This window comes from Centruroides vittatus, unplaced genomic scaffold (genome assembly GCF_030686945.1).
Source record: "Centruroides vittatus isolate TY-2023 unplaced genomic scaffold, ASM3068694v2 scaffold_1209, whole genome shotgun sequence".
Lineage (NCBI taxonomy): Eukaryota > Metazoa > Arthropoda > Arachnida > Scorpiones > Buthidae > Centruroides > Centruroides vittatus.
The window spans coordinates 1,266,512-1,283,450 of record NW_027122673.1 but is presented as its reverse complement, the minus strand read 5'-3'; the positions used below and the strand labels follow the sequence as shown (position 1 = coordinate 1,283,450).

Below are 16,939 nucleotides of genomic sequence, written 5' to 3'. Positions count from 1 at the left end.
TTATCGGAGACCGTCTCTTTGTCCTTCCTTCTGCCCGAGTGTGGCACGTTACTGCGTCGAAAACATTAGCATTTTTTAAAAAAAATCCCACTGTTAAAGGTTCTTTAAGTTATTCAGTTAAGTTACCATAGTAGCTAATACATCATCCATATTTTCACATCAATTTCATTCAATTGAATGTGTGTTTCTGTATGAAATTGTAAAATTACAGCTTGACGTGTCCAAATTTAAAGGTCATTTTCGTCTTTAGATATGTTTGTTTCCTACTTTTCTATTCTTTATAATATGCATAAGAATCGTAAAAGTCAGAATGTGACGTTTGGGTGACGTTACTTATTCGGCAAGATAAATATCTTTATTAATAATTAATAAAATGTGGTGAAGGTATGTTTTATTTTTAGGTACTGTTTTAAGACTTTTTAATTGTTAGACTGACTTATAACTGGAGATATGCAAATCATTCTTTGATCTTATTGTAGTTTTAATGGTGCTCTGTGTGTACAGACATAATGAATATTTCATTTAAATTATCCTTTATTTATATCTAAACTCACTCCTGATACTTCTGATGAATCATTATCCTTTAAACATTCAATGTTATCCTTGTTCATTTGGTATCTAGTTCGAGTGTGATCCATTTCGGTTTTAATATTTTTTGATGCGACACATTCACTCTCAAGCCAATTCCATATAATAGCTTGGGAAAGTATTGTGTCGATTAATCTTTATCATTCTTTACGTGGCATTTTGCGCATTCCTCGTCCTCGTACTTAACCGATTTGATTTCAAAGTTTTGTGTATATAATATTAGAGACCTACTTCACGCCCAAGCAAGTGATCGAACAAAAAATTTACTTGCAAGAAGTAGACTTAGTGATGCCGGCAAGGAGTTTCAAATATTATATTTTGAATTCATAATAAATTAACGTTTCAGATTTAAATGTTTCTAGTGATGCTTAGCTGGTCAATAACAAGTGCGGCTACTCGCAGTATTGCTTACGTCTACTCTTTGCACTTAAGCTTTTCGGTTGATCACCCGTACAACATACTATAATTATTTATGCAAGCCACATCTGATATTGTGTAAATATACGCTCAAACATCTGTAATGATAAAATTGTCTTGCGGAAAAGCAAGAATTTTGTTTCAGAGCTGCTACGGTCGCTAAAATAATACATCAATTCTTACAGGCAAATGCATAACAACCGGCATTAATAAGCAACTGTTCCTTGGAGAGAGTGCAGACACAAGATAGCTTTCTTGTTCTTTTTTAATGCCTTTTTTTCTTTTGATGCCTTTTTTCCAACAGATAATGCTTTTTTAATTTGATTTTTGCATGAACGCATTTTCTTTTATTTTACTAAATAACTCTAATATTTATTTTGTTTGTGATTGCTAAGTAAAATTTTGTTGCTATTATTTAACCTTATCTTGCATTTTGTTTTATAATATATTATATTATGTATATATATTAATTCTTTTTTGTAAAATTAGAATTTGAATGAAATTTTTACATAATTTTTATTTGGTTTGTATGTTGCATGTTTAAAAAATGAATTATTTCTTGGCTACTTCCCTTCCTTTCATCCCATCCTTTCACTTCATACGTTAAATAAACTTCCGGAATGACATTCAGGACCCAAACGGGTCATATTCAGATCCTTGCATGCCAGTCATTCTGTCGGCGACGACAGAGACAGCCAACATCTGTCCGATTCAAAGACTCCGTCAAAAGAAGCTCTGTGTTTGTTTCCTTCCGTAACGAATCCAAGCAATGATAGTAATGTGAACGATGACGTGGGACCTAATCTCGATTATATTTTGGATCTTATCGGATCTCGGACGGGCTTTCGGCCCGAGGCGGAAGAAAATGGTACGTCGAGGCATCAACTGTGCATTATTAGTATAATTGTTATAATTATATAATATTGAACAGATTTATAAAAAGAACAAACAAAATTCCATGCTGCAAGAAAGTTTAAACAAACTGTTTTCTGGAATTTAAAAAAAAATTCTGTATAAAGTAATCTTTCTATGTGACGTGTTGTACCATTGAAAGTGTAAGAAATATTCATTAATTCATTATTTGTTACTCGGAACGACATGGAGCTACATGCCTAGCTCTGCCGGGCACTCTTGGATACGATATAAGCAGGTATATGTAAACAACGTAAATATAAAAGGAAAATATAATTGTTAATAACAATAACAAGTAATAAAACACTAAACATTAGAAGAGTCTGCCCGTTTCAGCCGGTCGACTCCTCTAACATTTAGTGTTTTACGAATCGTTATTGATGGAGTCGTGCAGCAAAACAGTTGATCGAACTGACAAATTCTATAAATTATTGAATCCTAAAGATCTTGTAATTATTTACATAAATTAAACGAATATGAAAATAGTAGTTTAAGTACTTGTAGGTTGTTTACGATTACTACTATAAAACTAATTCTATTGGATTATTTAACATTTGTTACATTACTAAACATTAATTAATATCATAAACATGTAAAGAGCTATAACATGCGTCACGTTTAAGAAAAATACTGCTATATTAAATCATTTTTGCTATGTAGAGTTCATGTATTTTAGTTTAAAAATACAGTAGACTTGCATTCATCTGGCCACGATCCAGCACGATCAGCCGTGTCATAAAATTTATTATATATAAACAAAATGTACAAAATGATTACGTTCTTATAATTATTTTTTACTTTTTATCATAGTACAGTATCATTAAGTAATGTATAAAAATACAGTTGGATATATTTTCATAAAATACTTTCTTATTCTGTGGCTAATGTGTCAGTTATTTATTTAGTCTCATATTCGTCGACGATACGCTTCGTGTTTATCTTAAATTAATCTAAAAAAAATTATGTTGTGTTTGTTTGAATTGCTATAAAATAACTACGTACCGTAAAATTGCAGCCGAAAATTAAGCCATGTACACGATGCACTAATGTACTTGACCGCACGGGAAATGCCTAACCTTCAATTTCCATGTTATCCGACTTGGTCATCTGCCACATAAAGGAAAATTTCTGCAAGTCTACTGTATATATTTATTCACTTTTTTCCTGAAAATGACACCAATAGGGAGTATCCTTTATATAAAATACAATATCCAATGAACAAAAGAACAATAACAATTGTATTAAATGTGGCAGGTTGGTAGCTTGAAGGTATTTAACTTTCTGGGAGACCTTGGGCTTGAGATTTTTTACACACCTTTTTAAAATTTTTAAATAATAAATTTCAAAAACAAAAGAATTCATCCCTTTTAGCTTGTCTCTAAGTACTATAAGCAATTTCAGCCAAAGGAGGCCATATTAATCAGTTTTCTTCAACTCGGTTTAAAAAATTTCGTGAAAAGTCCATCATAAAATAGATTCTAATGAGATGTTTTATAAAAATCTTCGGTCTTACATACACGGTACGACACGAATGTTGGGAAGCCCCAGACTCAGCCCTATTAGCCCTTACATAGATCTGCTACTGCTCAAAGGAGTGCGATATTCTATATATCCAGGCAGCGATGAATCCAGAAAAATCGATAGGAGGGTTATCATAATACAAGTAATTTTATCACTGTTTTACATCCTTCTAAGTAATGTGTGCGAGTTCTCTGTTCTTGATTCTCGAGGTTCAAGAATAAAAAACTATGAAACATTATTTCATTACTAAATAAAAGTCAAAAAGAGCTATCCGTTATGTATTTTATTTTCAACAAAGATTTACAATCTGTCGAAATTCAAATGGTTATTTTAGTAAATTAATGTTCATCAAATTGTCAATATCGCGTACATTGCCAAATGCGTCAGTCTTGACCACAGCTGATCCATTGGTGAACAGTTTAATAAGCTTTTACTGGAATGTCTGGCAACCTAACAAAATAGCAGATGCAAACAGTGCTAGATCGGCATTTGTGAATTTATTTTGTCAAAAATGGGCTAATAATATAATCACAGAGATGGCCATATTTCTTCGTTGGAGCTCATTGTATCCGCAGCCCGACGAGTTCGGTGTGCATTGGTCACTGCACCGACGAACATTGGAACATACCGTATGTCTCGGCAGATAAGACGAGGTATAAATTTTCATTGAAGTTTTATAATTTTAGCATATATCTGTCCTATAAGATGACCCCAGATTTCGGGGGCCTTTTTCTATGATTCAATGATCATCTTATCTGTCAAGATATACGGTATTTTAGTATATCACAGTTCACTAATGCACTGTTTGATTCCTACTGGAATCTACCCATTGATATACAGACATAGCCTGAAGAACATCTCCACTGTTAACATTTTGTTAGTAGGCTCTCTCTCTCTCTCTGTCCAAAATAACAGAATATATGTATCTCTCAATGCAATTTCCAATGTTTATTTAGGAAAAATTTTATATTTAGTCGCAAAAACTCCTTGCAATGATATGTGCTGAAAAAGTCTACAGTTAATAAAACATTAGATTTGCACATTCTAGTTTTGAAGCATGCCAAGTCACATTTATGATGCAGCATACTGTAAACATAATAGCTTAGCATACAAAGCTACTATTTGATAACAACCTTGTCAATTATTTGATGTTCACATAGCAGTGTTTTAAGAATTTTAAATCTTAAAACAAGTTTGTTACTTACAGATAGACATTCTACTACATTTTAGTTATGTGTTAGGAAATTGCTTGGACATTTTGGGTTGAAATTGTTGTGCCGAATTCCCGATTTTCGGGAACAGATTACCGACGTTAAGTAGAAGATGCCTATATGTATAGTTATACTATGTAAAAGAGTGTATGAGTATATTAAATAATTGGTTTTTTGAATTATTGAACAGTTCAAACAGAATATGTTATGGAAAAGATAAAAATACAATTTATAATACATAAATTATAGGTAATTTGGGTCAAATAATCAACAGACTCTACCAGCATCACTTTGTATCTATAGAATGTCGACATTTTTAACCTGTAGACCTCTCGTATTGCATAAAACTGTCACTGAGTGCACTAGAAATTATTTTATAATCCACCATTAACAGATTAAAAGAACAGAGTTCTGAGGTTTTAGTGTATGATATCTCAATAAAATTTGAATGGTTTGAGAGATAGACTTGACGATGCCGGTGAGGACTTTCGAGTGCTCTTCTTTGAGTCCCTGCTAAATAAATATTTGAAATTTTTAAGTGTTCAGCAGACAGTAAGAAATACGTACACACCACAGCATCGTCAAGTCTACCAGTTGCAAGAAAACTTTTCGTCTGCTTATTCGGTATCTTTATGACCCGAGGATTTAGCATTGAATGAGAAACTATTATCAATTATACAATATTATATATCATATAATTGTACAGCAAATAAATTAAATAATAATTACAAATATATGAAAGTATTGTTTAAAATTTTAATATACGTGTTATGTTTGACTTGGCACCATTTATTTGTTAACTTTTATAAAATTTTATCAAACTGTTTATAATAATTGGCTGATTAGATCAATAATCATACGTAATGTTGCTTTAAGAACAAGCACAGATTTGTCATCATTGTAAATTGGCAAAAAAATTTTATAAAGTAACAAAATTAAATGGTTTTTTTTCTATTTTTATTAAGCTCATTTGGGTACAACAATCTTTTAGAATAAATTTAAATTGCAACAGAGTAAAATAAACCCAAACATTCCATTCTTTTAATGCTCTTCTTGGTATACATCTAATTAAAATCATGATGATGAATTAGGAAAGCTTGATTGTAGACTGGTGTATTAAAATGCATGGTTAGTATAAATGATATTCCCAATTTGAAACACATTTAATGAACTTATGATGCATAAAATTGATACCAGTAGAAAAAGAAACTCAAAAAATTTTATTGTAGTATATCACAGGTAGTAACACTACCATATAGTAGCGCTGTTCTCCACTAAAGGTAATGCGACATCAGTCTGTAATTAGTGCAGTGGCATTTCTGAAGTGAGCTCAATGACTAACTAGAAAACAGATAGATTAGCTGTGCTCGTCGCAAAGATGTGCACTTCTTTGTCGGCATCCACTTTCCCAAGATCCGATGCAGGACTTTATCAAAGATAGTGTACATGCCACTCTTACCACAGACCATGCATGATCTGCAAGCAGATATCACAGAAACTATTGCAGCATTCGATCGCATTATGTTGTTGCAATGTCTGGTGGGAACTCGACCTCAGGCCCGATGTGTTCCAAGTGACTCAGCTCACATTGAACACCTGTGATGGACTGTGCTTTCACATAATTGGAATTTGTATATGCTTATAATTCCACTTTTTTTTAAACCTTATAATAAAGGCTGTAAATTTATATCAAAATTGCTTAAAAAAGATTGAACAGTTTTGTTTCCCTTTAGATAAAACAGAGATTAGGAAACTTATTCTACACTCACCAGAACAGATGTTTAGAGAATTGTGGCATTTGCTTTATTTCTTTTAATTCTGCGTCTTTCCCTCTCAGCAGAAAGTGTAACTTTTTATGGGAGTAAAGACATTTAAGAAATTATTAAAAGCATAAAATGTTTCTTATGAGCATATTATGAATTACCAACATGTCTACGATTACCAATTAGAATGTCTTGGAAAAGTATGCAATACAATAGAACTGTGTTGCATACTTTTACTCTTTTACCGTAATCTCGGCGGTAAAGTTGTATCAATACAAATAGACTCTTTCCTTACAATTATGTTTCGTTATTGACATAAAAGTAATTCGAGACAAGTAAATCTTAATCTCGGCCAGTAGTCACCATCGACATATTTTCTTGAATGGTAGAGTAGAGGAGTGTTACACTATATGATATTGGTTCTAAAAAGTATTTTAAGTCTGTGACAATTGTTAACTCCCATCTTCAAGAGATTCTTGTGTCTTTAATTTTGATTTTACTACTATTTTTTTATGCCTGTTGCATATTTAGTCATTTGTAATGAGGTACAGAGCTGAGCCTGTCTGGATCAAAACCACTTGTGAAAATTTCTGAGGTTTGAATCTGGACCCAACTGTGTTTTTTCCAGAGGGACAAGCTGACACTTTTACTACAAGTTGTCCAAAAAGTTACAGTATGGTGGAAAAGATTTAAAAGTGAAGTTTTACATATGATATTACAGTTTCTCCTATAGTAAATGCCAGATATGTCCCACAGTAACTTTTGGGACACCCTATACCTTAGCTGTCTGGCTGTCTTAATAAGTGGTTTTTTTATCAATCATTTGGATTTTTACATATTTTAGATGATGAAAAGTGGCCATATTGATTTCTCTTTCTTTTCCATCTTATTCCTTGATCGAATGACCACTACAGGTACTCCTCACTTTACGACCTATCTGCTTAACGACCACTCGCACTTGTGACCAATTGAGTTTCGACCTGCAATTTGGGGAATCCCCTTTCTCGGCTCGAGTGTCGGTCAGTGGCGAATGGTGACATGCTCACTAAGCGTACTATAATAGTCTTTTTATGAATAAATTTGAAGTTTGTTGCATAATTTGGATAATTTTACAACGATCCTACATTCCCGGCGCAAGCTCCTCGCTTATCGACCAATTCGTTTAACGACGTAGTCGTCGGAATGGAACTCGGTCGTAAAGCGAGGAGTACCTGTATTTTCAATATAATATCTAAATATATGTTGAAACAGAGACGTGCAGCCTTCTGCTCATGACATCAAGATTTAAATGTTGTTGCGCACGAGGTCTTAAATCTTTGTTTATTTTTTAATTGGTAACTTCCCTACAATCTGTAAACTTCTTTTATGAGCCTGAAATTGCACGTGTAACGTATTCTAGAAGAATAGTTGTACTCAAAGAATCTTAGTAAGATGGATTACAATGTTTCTACTGTGTAACTATAAAGAGATATGATAAAATTTTAAATTAAATTCCATTATTTTTGAACTGATCTCCAATATTATATTTAATTTAGTTGTGGGAGAAATTGTTTTAATTCTAGAAAACAATTTGTTTATATTTGTACATACAAACGTTGAACCATGGAGTCAAAATGTAATAATCTGGAGGTGTTAATATACTTTATAGAATTTATATGATACATAAATTACTTGCTGATATTTACAAATGAACTTATCAAATTAATTTTTTTATGTACGTTTAGGTGTTCAGAGTGGGCCACTTCTATTTCCTCCCGGTTCGCGTCACCCTTTACTAGGAGGAACCGGAAATAACGAAGATTCATTGGAGGCTCCTTTAGGATTAGGCGAATTAGCAGGACTAACAGTTAACAATGAAGCTGACTCAACATATGATGTAAGAATTGTTATTTCGGTGCTCCAAAGTTAAAAATAATAATCTTTATTATGCTGCGGATCCAGTAAAGTACAAAAACACTATAATCAAATTTCTTAGTCTGTCAAACTTAAGGTTTACCTTAAATTTGACAGCTAATTAAAATCAATATATTTATTTTAACTATGAGTATGTGCCACTTAATAATGGGGATACATTCCGAGAAATCTGTTGTTAAGCGCAAATATCAGTGTACTTCGACAACCTGTATGGTATAGTCTATACTCATATAGACTGCGCATAACATTGTGATAAGTATTTATGTATCTAAACATATCTAACCATAGAAAAGGTACAGGCAGCTATGAATTTTTCATTATTATAATCATATGGAACCTCTGTTATATATGCAAGTCTGTCATTCGAGTGGCACATACTTGTATTGGAAAATCTAGCATTTTCTGCTTTACTGAATGTGTTTAGGTTATATTCCTTAATCATAAGTACTTTTGGGTCATAATTATGTATACAAAAACACATTTAAAATTAATTTTTTCATATTATTTTCAGATTTCATCAGCACAGGAGGCATTTAGGAAGACATGGAATGCAAAGTATACATTGAGAAGGTAATGTTTGGCATTTATTAAAATAACTGTTGTTGTTGTTATTATTATTATTATTAAACCATTTTAAATTGGCCAGATGACCAAACAGCAAAGGCCAATACATGCAAGCAGCAAAATTAAGGCAACAAAAGGCATTAATGACTGATACTAATAAGTTAGTGGCTCTGTTGATCATACGACAATCAATCAAGCCTTTAATCGATGCTTACTTCCAACTTAACTTCTGTACCACTTAAAGCATCAGACTGCTGCTATGAAAATCTGAATTCAAACTCGATTCGGACTCTTATAATTTATTGTAAATAACTTGGATATCTGCATTGTTCCCCTATCCATAACGCGTGTCAGTTAATGTTAAGTTACATAAGCAGAAGTTGCTGGTTTGAATCCCATTCTGGATTGATTTTATTTTCCAGAATAATCTAAATTATTTAATTTAGTATCTTATAGTCAAATCATTTATAAAGAAATCACAAGCAACCACAACTTCTCTCAAATGATCCAGCACTTTGATTTTATCTAGGAGTTTCTTTGTTTTTCTTTAATATTTTCTCACTGAAGATCTTTGATTTTTAAATCAGTAATGTAATCTAAAGGTTAAAAGAACTAAAATTCTCTCATAAAGTATAATGTGACACGTTCACAGCACATTATAATTTAGAAAACATTTGCATAATTGCATGTATAGTATGGGAAAACACAAGATAGTATTCACTAATAGCGTGTTGTGGTTGACAAAATAAATTGTAGTAGAATGCATTTAATATGAAAGTATTAAAAATAGTTTCTCGTTATCAACTGTTTCATTATTTTTGTTAATTCCTCTATCAGTGGATGAATTTTACCTTCACAAAGACTAAATGGTTGCTAATACTGGACTGTGAATATGGAACTTTTACTTTAAATCAGTTATAAACATTTAGTATTTTCTGAATACTGAGCAAACATTTACTGAAATTTATTTACTTTTATTAAGAAAATTAAATAAAATTGTTTTTGTGTGTAGCCATTTCGATGGTGTTCGTTCTTTGGCCTTCCATCCCGTGGAACCAGTATTAATCACTGCCTCCGAAGATCATACACTCAAATTATGGAATTTACAGAAAACTGTTCCTGCCAAAAAGTTAGTAATCGATAAACTTAAAATATTTATTATTTACTATTTGCTATGAATTTATTATAACCGATATGTAAGTATAAAAACTTTAATTTTTTGCGCAGAACTGCATCTTTAGATGTAGAACCAGTATATACATTCAGAGGTCATGTGTAAGTAACGTTTACATCAATTTCAGATTTATAATGACTGTGTTTAACCATTTAATTTTGTTCTTTAGAGGGCCTGTTCTATGCCTTGTGTTAGGTGTGATGGGTGAGCAATGTTTCAGTGGTGGTCTAGATCAAACTATTAGATGTTGGAATGTGCCAAGCTCAAACAGTGATCCATATGATTTATTTGGTAAATTAATTTTTATTAAAAGTTTGAAGTAAAATTACACAGTAATTGAATCAATAATCTGTAACAATTATTAATTTAAATTTAGGTGTGCGCCACTTAACGACAAACCGCGTACAATGACGAGGGTCCTGTAAGATTGTAATGTAGTTGAGAAATTTATAGCCGCCTGTACCTTTTCTATGTTTAGATACATAAATACAAACTGTATGATAGCAGGACTATACCATATAAGGTTTGTCTAAGTACACAGTATGACAATTGCTTAATTTCATATTTCTTGGCATGTATTTCTGTCGTTAAGTAGGCGCATACGATATAGATGCTAAGCTTGTCTTAACATTTATATCTGTTGTATCATTATTGCATATAAATTAAATTATAAATTGTTTTACATTTTTCACAAATTTGATCATGTCGCTTTTTACTTAAAACACAAAATATTTAGAAAGTTTTGCACCAAAGTATTGTAATTAATATGCATTAATGGCATTACTATTAATTTAAAACATTTTAAACTGTTTGTCCTTCTCTTATAGTTCATATTTAAATACATTTTTGTCTTCTCTCTCTAAAAATTACATTTTTCTTATGAACAATTGAAGTTGACCCTCTTTATAAACGTGTATCATTGAAATGTATAAAGACAAATTGCTACCGTGTCCAGATTTCTGTAAACATGCAGAATTAACTCTTTTTATAAGTAGTAATTTCCATTATTATTAATCGAATTCTTCAAATTTTATTTAAAAAACGTTTGAAAATATGACGACTATTTTATATTCTACCTTTTAATGAAATTAGCGATAATGAATTGCAGTATTAATTCATGGTATATTGGCTTTTAATACGTTTTAATTAGAATTTTATGTGTTTGTTTGCATTAAACAACTGTAAAATTAACTTTTAAATCACTTCAAAAGGTAAACGTTTTTACAGGTGCTCCCCTACTTGCAAACAGGTTAGATTCCTAAGGTTTTGTTATAAGTTGAAATGTTTGTAAGTCAAAAACTAACCTAAAAAGTACATTTGTATACAGAATAATCACATATATTGTCAGTGTTTGTTTCTTCTATGTACAGTACTTAATAGAATAAATTACACTCCTTTACCCTCTTGCTACTGCTTACTAGTGGATGTTTCAAACATGGATTTTTTTCACTTAACACACTTAGTTTTCACAGTAACAGAGCCGTACTTCTTATGTTTATCTTTACTGCTACATTTACTATTATGTTTTGGACGCATTTTTGAAGCACTATTTGTAAAAGTTTATAATTTGCAAACAATGACGAAAAGTGCCGTTACTCTGTCATTACCAACTTTTATGCTGCCTTCCGAGCAGCGATGGAATATCAGAATTCACGCAAAAACAGAAAGTGATTATACGCAATAGAAATAAATTCATATTAATTATTTATTACTGGTTAAAGACTGACTTCGGCACAGCCCCACAACCAGCAAGAGAACTTCAGAATTCGTGTGAAGTTTAAATTTTAGATGTATGGTCAAATTGTTTGTAAGTAGGAGAGCTCCTGTATTTCATTCGATATTTATATATTTTCATATAGTTATATCACTATTTGTAATCCAGGACAGCTTGAGAGTTTGTTTGCTGAACTCTCTTAAATTAGCGGAAAATTCGTTAATATAGTTTTTATAACCGTTATCAAACATTCCATTATTAGATTACATTAAGACAGTTTAGTAATATTATTCAGTGTGGCTCTACAGTATAAAATTTCTTTCCTATTATCAATATATCAATTTAGAACAAGTTCATCAGTTGGATTCATGCTTTCTACTTGTCTTATTCCTTCAGTTTTTGTTTTTGATTGTGAAGAGATCCTAAGTTTTTAAATGATTCAAATAGAAATTACTGTGGGAATCTGTTTCTGTTTTTTCTTTAGTGCATTTGAAATTTTGTTTTTTAAAATTAGGTAGTTTTTCAGGCTTGATACAATCCGTATTATATGTTACTGGTTGCAACATCAATTGACTAATCAATTGACATCAATGTAAATGTTGAATTTTACCTTTTATAAGCATTTAAAACAAAGTTTTACAAATTTAATAACAATTTTTTTCTCTGTTTTAGATCCGGGAGTACTGACGGCAACATTACAGGGTCATACGGATGCCGTCTGGGGTTTATCAATACATAGTTCTAAGTTGCAGCTACTCTCTTGTTCTGCCGACGGCACGGTTCGGTTGTGGTCACCTCACAGTAAAGTACCCCTTTTACACACATATGGATCCGATAAAGGTAGATCCGACAATGAAATCTCTCCTTCCGGTTGCTTGTAAACAGATTGTAAATAATTTCATTATTTGCAGATGATGGAACACCAACTTCTGTAGATTTTATCCACTGTGATCCATTGCAAATGGTAACTGCATACAATTCTTCAAATGCAGTCATCTTCGATTTAGAAACTGGCAAACCAGTGGTACGCCTGGAGAGTAATCAAAATCCTGGTGAATATTTCTATATATTTATTTTATGTAATTCCACATATTTGAAACAAAGTATCGAAGTAAATTTTTATATAATAAATACAACCAACCCAATAATTACTTTAAATATTAAATGAACAGTCAGATTCCCTTATTGGACTATTAAGGATAAATAATTACCATAAGTCTGTATGGTAAGCTGGTGTTGTGAGTTTGAGTTCCACTATGGAGAATCTTTTCTTCCGGAATATTCTAAATGTAATTTAAGTTAATTAATTTATTTACAGCTTAAACTTGATTATTTTGAATTGTTAGCTAATTCTAACTTAATATCCAAGTTTTGGGGATTGTATAAAATCTTCATACATGAGAAAAATGTCATGTTTCCCAGTTTTAGTGATTCTTGAATCTAAATTAGCGGAGTTGTTCAGCTATGTTTTTATGCTGTTTGAGCATAGAGTAAATTCATATTTATACAGGGTATCCTATAAGTCTGGCCCAACAAGTTATGTTGATATTTGTTTATTCTTTTACATCTGTAAATTGTTCCCTCCAAGTTATTTTGATGATGAGGATCCTCAGACGGCTTGTAGTTGCTAGTGTTTGAAAGGCTGCATCCAAACCTCACTCGTCACATACAACGCTTCAGATATAGCCTTTTAAATTCTTCAGTGACTTCATGCTGACCGAAGGTCCCTTGGTTGGCTTTGATGGATCCAAAATTTTTAAATTTATTGTATTAATTATGTTTAATATTTTACATGTGTATGTGAGTGTGTAGTTGTTATACATATTAAATATAATATCATGATATTTGGCTAATTACATTTACTTATTTATTTTATAGAAATCAGTCAACAAAACAAACAAATTAATAGGATTATTAGTCATCCGACTCTACCTGTTACAGTTACGGCTCACGAAGACAGACACATCCGTTTCTTTGATAACAATACCGGTAAATTGGATTCTTAAGTGTGATTATCATTTTTCACAAGATGTTATTTTAACTGTACTAAATTCATTTGCTTTCAGGTCAAATGGTTCACTCCATGGTTGCACATCTAGATGCTGTTACTAGTTTAGCAATTGATCCAAATGGTCTCTATGTATTATCAGGAAGTAAGTTCTTTACACTTAAAGTAATATCATTATGTCACCTATCTTACTTTTATTTAAATGATTTCTTGTGGTCATTGTCAACTCCTAATGAACTGGTCAGACACTTGCCAAAGGGGGATGAACCTATCTTAAGAGTCTTTGCACACTCATGCTAAGAATACAAAACATTTGTGGCATGAGTTTTTACTGCAAGCATTTTAAATTTTAAAAATTGAAATTACTTTTTTGGTTGTCAGAGATTGTAACTTATAAAGTTATAATTTTTTTCATTACATTTGCAATCTTCAGTCTGCTTTTTATCATGAATGGATGGACCAAACTGGTAATGATCCATCCACTATGAATAAAATGAGAATAGTCTTAGCCTAGACACATAGTTAATAGTGTACTAATGCTTTATACAAATAAATCATTCAGTTTTGAATATATGAATTGGTAAATTCTTGAATTAATAATAGCTTTGAATTAACAGTTTCTTTGTAAGTAGATCAATTACATTTGTCTGGATTGTCATTCAGTTTTCTTGTTTACTTTCAGGTCACGATTGCTCTATCCGTCTTTGGAATATGGACAATAAAACGTGTGTACAGGAGATAACATCCCATAGGAAAAAGTTTGATGAAGCCATTTTCGACGTGGCATTCCACCCTTCAAAGCCATTCATTGCCAGTGCAGGAGCCGACGCTTTAGCCAAAGTGTTTGTGTGAATTTTCCGGAAACAAAAAAAAAATCTATATATAGTCAGTGTCACTCAAAATATGAGTTCCCAGTCAACATCCCAAGGACTTTCAAATGCACCCCAAATTTATTTATTAACTATAGTTATGTGAAATTGGGGTATGTGTTTTGCAAATGTCAGCAAAAAAAAATAAATAAATAAAATGGTTTTTATTAGTCACTTCCCCTTAGGGCACAGAAAAAAAAATCTACGAAGCGTACAGATTTTTGTTGAGCAATTTAGCCGTTTAATTTTCTGTGTTGTGTGATGTTTAGATAGAACATGCAGGCATGTGTTTTTTTTTTCTCCCCCCTCCCTCTCCTTTTTCTATCTGCAGCTTTCGAAACGTGAACGAATTGCCAAATCTGGTGCATTTAGCTATGTTATGGGATAACCAGTTTGAAAGTATATCGAAGAATTAGCTGCCCACAACATGACTTGGAGGGTTTGTTCATCATTCATGATTACAAATTTTATTTAGAAACATGTTAGAAGTTATTATCAAAGTCAAACTGGTCAATAAATTCACATTTAAAAAAAAAAACTATTTATCAATCTTACTGCTAAAATCTTTAAAAAAAAAATTACACAAAAGAATCTAATTTTAAAATATTATATATTTTTATGCCAAACTAGGTTTGGTTTGTAATTTTTTTACCGAATTCTTCATATTGATGATTTGATATTATGTTTTTACTCACGATGAGTTGTGAAAATGTTTGTCGTACAAATACTTTGTAGCATTCTAAGTAAGCGATGCTAACTCAGTTTAGTTTTTAAGCCAAGCGACCAGTGACCAATCAGTGATACTTTGCCGATAAATTATTCATCCCCCTTTTCCCCTATTTTTTAGTGCCACAGTCGACGAGAAACAACGCATTTCATTTAAAGGCAAATATCCTGTATATATTTTAAAAAATTGAAAATCTTAGGCATATCCTTAGACTCGGAACAGCATGATTAGATTAAAACCTACAGGATATAGTCGTATATTCCATTAAGTATAGAAACACGCAATCCCGAAGCATCGTTAATTTTTTATATATATATATAAATATATATTTAGTTGTTTCCTGTAGGATAACTGTGTTGTACAGTGTACAGATTTTACCTCTTAACATATTCTGCCATTAATACCGAGAGATCCCTCATGTATAATTGGTGAATGGAGTTCCTGGCGCAGGATAGGTGAATTCTGTTTATCAGGCAGAATTAGTTATTTATAATTACCATTTCCCAATAGACCGGATTAAAAAAAAAACTTTTTTTTCCCCCCCTCAACCTCGATACTAACCAATTAAAAAGCGGCAGTCATTCATCATCATGCGGCACCGCGCAGTGGTCTGTGGTCTCTCTATTTCTCTCTCTCTCTCTCTAGCCCGTCGAGAACACGAAGGAACGCACGCTGTCGGCTTGGCTAATGTGCTTCCTTTTATAATAAAATATTTCCAAGGGAACAGTAATATATTGTTTTTTAAGTTTATTCATTTTTTAAAAAAATACAAAACAAAAAATAATGATCAAACATTCGTAATTGATTAAATAAAAAAAAATTATATTTGAATGCCATTTTTGTTGGCTTTGAACTATATAAAAATATAAAAATAAAAAAAAAAAGAAGTTAAAATATGCAACAGTTGAAAAATTCCTACTTTTATGAATATAGACAAAAAAAGAAAAAAATCACGATATCTGTCAGTTTTGATTATGGCCACCATTTTTATCGTGGCGGTCGTATTTGGTAAATATTGCTGTTAAAACAAAAGAAATATATCTGTTTTTATGATTGGAATATTTGCAAATTATGTTTGTATCTGAATCAGTTGTGTTTGATAAATATCACCCCCTCAGCTCTGGACTACTATATTGTTCCATTAAAGTCTCATCTTTTTTATTACTGTTTCTTTCGATGATTTATTTATGTCTTTCAGTGTACCGAGCGGGGCATAGATCGCAGCATCCATCCGCACCAACGGGTCGAGTGTAGCCGTATGCAGATGACTGTTTGGAATCGTCATTCTTCACAAGTTACGTGTCCGAGGTAATCTATACTACGTTGCCGGGTTTTTCAAATTATTTGCAGCAGCGTGCTGTAATCTTTCCTCCGCAAATTGTTTCCGGCGTAATATAATCGGCACCGCTTAGAAATACGGTAAAAATAAAGGAAATGTTGCAGCGTACTCGAGTAAAGCGAATCGTTCGGAATATTTGTCGTGGCATGGATGCCGTGCCTTATGACCCGCTCTGTATTAATAGATAAAAACGTAGTTGATTAAGATATATAATTTTT

The 16,939-nt window shown here is 32.0% G+C and overlaps 1 protein-coding gene across 2 annotated transcripts in view; it reads left to right on the top strand.

Annotated features, from left to right (window-relative positions):
* Positions 1-16,543, top strand: part of LOC136986837 (striatin-3-like) — a 65,598-nt gene extending 49,055 nt beyond the window's left edge. The window contains exons 10-20 of one of the 2 annotated variants that reach the window (XM_067284459.1): positions 1,637-1,873; positions 8,137-8,288; positions 8,838-8,896; positions 9,903-10,019; positions 10,118-10,165; positions 10,234-10,355; positions 12,451-12,618; positions 12,690-12,830; positions 13,657-13,767; positions 13,845-13,931; positions 14,469-16,543. In XM_067284459.1, coding sequence (XP_067140560.1) covers positions 1,637-1,873; positions 8,137-8,288; positions 8,838-8,896; positions 9,903-10,019; positions 10,118-10,165; positions 10,234-10,355; positions 12,451-12,618; positions 12,690-12,830; positions 13,657-13,767; positions 13,845-13,931; positions 14,469-14,638 — 1,412 coding nt within the window. In that variant the 3' untranslated portion in view covers positions 14,639-16,543. The remainder of the gene's footprint in view (positions 1-1,636; positions 1,874-8,136; positions 8,289-8,837; positions 8,897-9,902; positions 10,020-10,117; positions 10,166-10,233; positions 10,356-12,450; positions 12,619-12,689; positions 12,831-13,656; positions 13,768-13,844; positions 13,932-14,468) is intronic. The other variant, XM_067284460.1, reaches the window with a different exon arrangement.
* The last annotated feature ends 396 nt before the right edge of the window (positions 16,544-16,939 follow it).